Raw genomic sequence first — 3,066 nt, 5'->3', positions numbered from 1 at the left:
TATTTTCAGAAAAATTTTGGTATCAGAAACATTTAGTACAATATTTCTAGCAGGGATTTTTTAGTTCTCAATTCCCAAATTGGCATGCTTCTAGTCAGCTAACACATGATATTGACATAAGATCAAGAATGAATCTTCAAAACATTTGTAAGATATCCCTAATATCAAGTATCTGATACTGAGATGGTACTTCCATCTCTGGGCAAAATAGTCTTCATATTTGTTAAGTTTCTTCCCTTCACTACTTCTAACATAAACTGAGTTAAGTACAAAAAGGTTCCTGGACTTTCATGATGTTGACAGACATTTCTTCCCACTGTACTTTCTCAGATCAGTGAATTCTGATAAGAGGCTTTTCCACTTTTGTAGATTCACAGGATTTCTGCCTTCTGTGTGCTTTCTGATGTGCTGTCAGAGATGGCTTCTGGTGAAAGGTTTTCCCACATTCATTACACCTGTAAGGTTTCTCCCCTGTGTGAGTCCTCTGATGTATTCTGACAGATGATTTATAGAAGAAAGCTTTACCACATTCATTACATTCATATAGCTTCTCTCCTGCATGTGTTCTTTGATGTTTAATAAGAGCTGATGTCTGATTAAATGTTTTGCTGCATTGAATGCATTTATATGGTTTCCCTCTTTTGTGTCTTTTCTGATGTATGATAAGGGATGACTTCTGGGAGAAAGTTTTCCTACATTCATTACATTCATATGGTTTCTCCCTTGTGTGTGTTCTCTGATGTAATATGAGAGATGACTTCTGGAAAAAGCTTTTCTCACATTCATTACATTCAAAGGGTTTCTCCCCAGTGTGAGTTCTCTGATGTACACGGAGGTTTGACTTCTCACAGAATTTTTTTCCACATTCATTACACTGGTAGGGTTTCTCACCTGTGTGTGTTCTCTGATGTACTATGAGACCAGACTTATATCTGAAGGCTTTCTTACATTCAATGCATTCATACGGTTTCTGTCCTGTGTGTATCCTCCGATGAACTCTAAGTCCTGACCTATTTGTGAAAGTTTTCCCACATTCAGTACATTCATAAGGTTTCTCCCCACTGTGTATCCTATTATGTACTATAAGAGATGACCTGTGGCTGAGGGCTTTCCCACACTCATTACATTCATAAAGTTTCTCCCCGCTGTGTATCCTATTGTGTACCATAAGAGATGACCTGTGGCTGAGGGTTTTCCCACACTCATTACATTCATAAAGTTTTTCTCCTATATGGGTTTGCTGATGTTTAGAAAGCACTGGAGTATCTTTAAAGGTTTTCTTTTCTGTATGTGTCTGCTGGGGAGAGAGATTTGGTTTCTCAAAGATTTCCCCACCCTCACTACATTCAAAGCTTGTTTCTCCTTTTTGAGTTCTTTCAGTTTGAGTGAGGAATGACTTATTGTCAAAATTATTCCCACATTCATAGTATTTCTTCCTAATGATAACTCTATGTTTATTTAGAGTTGGTTTCTCACCGACATACTTCTGCCCATAGTCATTAAATTCATAGTTATTCTCCTTTCTGTGAGTTTTCTCATGGACGAGATGGTTTGAATCATCAGGAAGGATTTTTTCGTGTTCACTATAATCACAGGGCTTCTTCCATGAGCACGCTCTCTTATGGGTAAAGAATTCTGCCTCCTTGTGAAAGGCTTTCCCACATTCATTATATTTAAAAAACTGCTTCAGAGTTTGAATGTCTTGATGCTGAAATAGGTCTTCATTCTGACTAATGGCTTTTGCATTTCCATCATGTTCAAAATGTTTCTCTCTGGCATAAGGATTCTCATGCTTTGCACAGGGGAGCAATTTCTTGTGTGCAATGAACTCATCAAACTTCCCTAAATAGGAGTTTCTATTACTGATTAAATCTGAAATATTCACATTCATTATATGTGAGTCATTTTTATCACATATTTTTCTCACCGGAACAAGGTTTGTGTCCACGTTAAATGTTTCTCCTAATACACTATTTCTCTCCTTAGTCTGTTTCTTATTACTGACAACATCAACTTTCCACAAATGCTGGTCTTGATTTTCCCGGCTCTTCTCCAACAGGTCATCAGCATTCCAGAATTCTAGAAATGAGAATAATTTACCATACCTTACAAATGTTAAAACATTTCAAGTAGAAAGGGAACTTAACATACAAATGCTCTAGCATACATAGCCCAGTCTGAAGATAACCCTGAGAGCTTGTATCTCGCTCCCTTAGTATTGGACAATAACCTATGGTAGTGGGGAAAAGGAATGGAATCTACAAATAAAAAAGCACAGTAATTTGTACTTTTGAAATGTGACCTTGAAAACTAGATAAAGTAAAATAAACACAAAATATAACAAAGTACTTTTGAATGAATAAGACATGGAGAAACACAAAAAGCAACCAATAGTAGGCAGAATTGCCAAGAAAAATTAGCAGACAACAGTGTTGAGGGGCAAAAGCAAAGAAAAAATTAAATTTGGAGGAGGAAAAAAGTACCTAAGTCCCGCACAGAATCCTCAGTAACTTCTTATCTCCTGCCACAGAAGCACTAAAACACATGCTTCTGTCTGTAATACCAGCATTTGGGAGGCTGAGGCAGGTGGATTGCCTGAGCTCACAGATTCCAGACCAACCTAACCCAGGGTGAGACCTCATCTCTAAAAAAAAAAAAAAAATAGCCTGGCAGCACCTGTAGCTCAATAGGTAGGGCACCAGCCAAATACATTGAGGTTAGCAGGTTTGAACCCCAACCTGGGCCAGCTCAAATAACAACTGCAACAAAAAAATAGCTGGGCATTGGGTGGACTCCTGTAGTCCCAGCTACTAGGGAATGACTTAAGCCCAAGAGTTTAAAGTTGCTGTGAGCTGTGAAGCCACAGTACTCTACCAAGAGCAACATAGTAAGACTCTGTCTCAAAAAAAAAAAAAAACCAAAGCGCTGCTGGCACTTCATCCATACCCCACATAGCAGCTCAGGCCCAGGCATTTGTCACCAAGCCCAAGTTGGCTTCAACAGGTATAATAATGATATGTGATATACAGTGTCTGCTATCCGTGCTGAGAGCCCAGGAACCTACCT

At 38.5% G+C, this 3,066-nt stretch overlaps 1 protein-coding gene across 1 annotated transcript in view; it reads right to left on the bottom strand.

Moving 5' to 3' along the window:
- Window positions 1–202: 202 nt before the first annotated feature.
- LOC111727424 (zinc finger protein 883-like) overlaps window positions 203–3,066 on the bottom strand; it is an 11,941-nt gene continuing 9,077 nt past the window's right edge. The window contains exon 4 of the mRNA XM_023517166.1: window positions 203–2,079. Within this exon, the coding sequence (XP_023372934.1) occupies window positions 332–2,079 (1,748 nt within the window). The 3' untranslated portion in view covers window positions 203–331. The remainder of the gene's footprint in view (window positions 2,080–3,066) is intronic.

This window comes from Otolemur garnettii, unplaced genomic scaffold, assembly GCF_000181295.1.
Source record: "Otolemur garnettii isolate 467f Iridium unplaced genomic scaffold, OtoGar3 scaffold00105, whole genome shotgun sequence".
In the NCBI taxonomy this organism is placed as follows: domain Eukaryota; kingdom Metazoa; phylum Chordata; class Mammalia; order Primates; family Galagidae; genus Otolemur; species Otolemur garnettii.
This window is presented reverse-complemented; position numbering and strand designations above follow the sequence as displayed.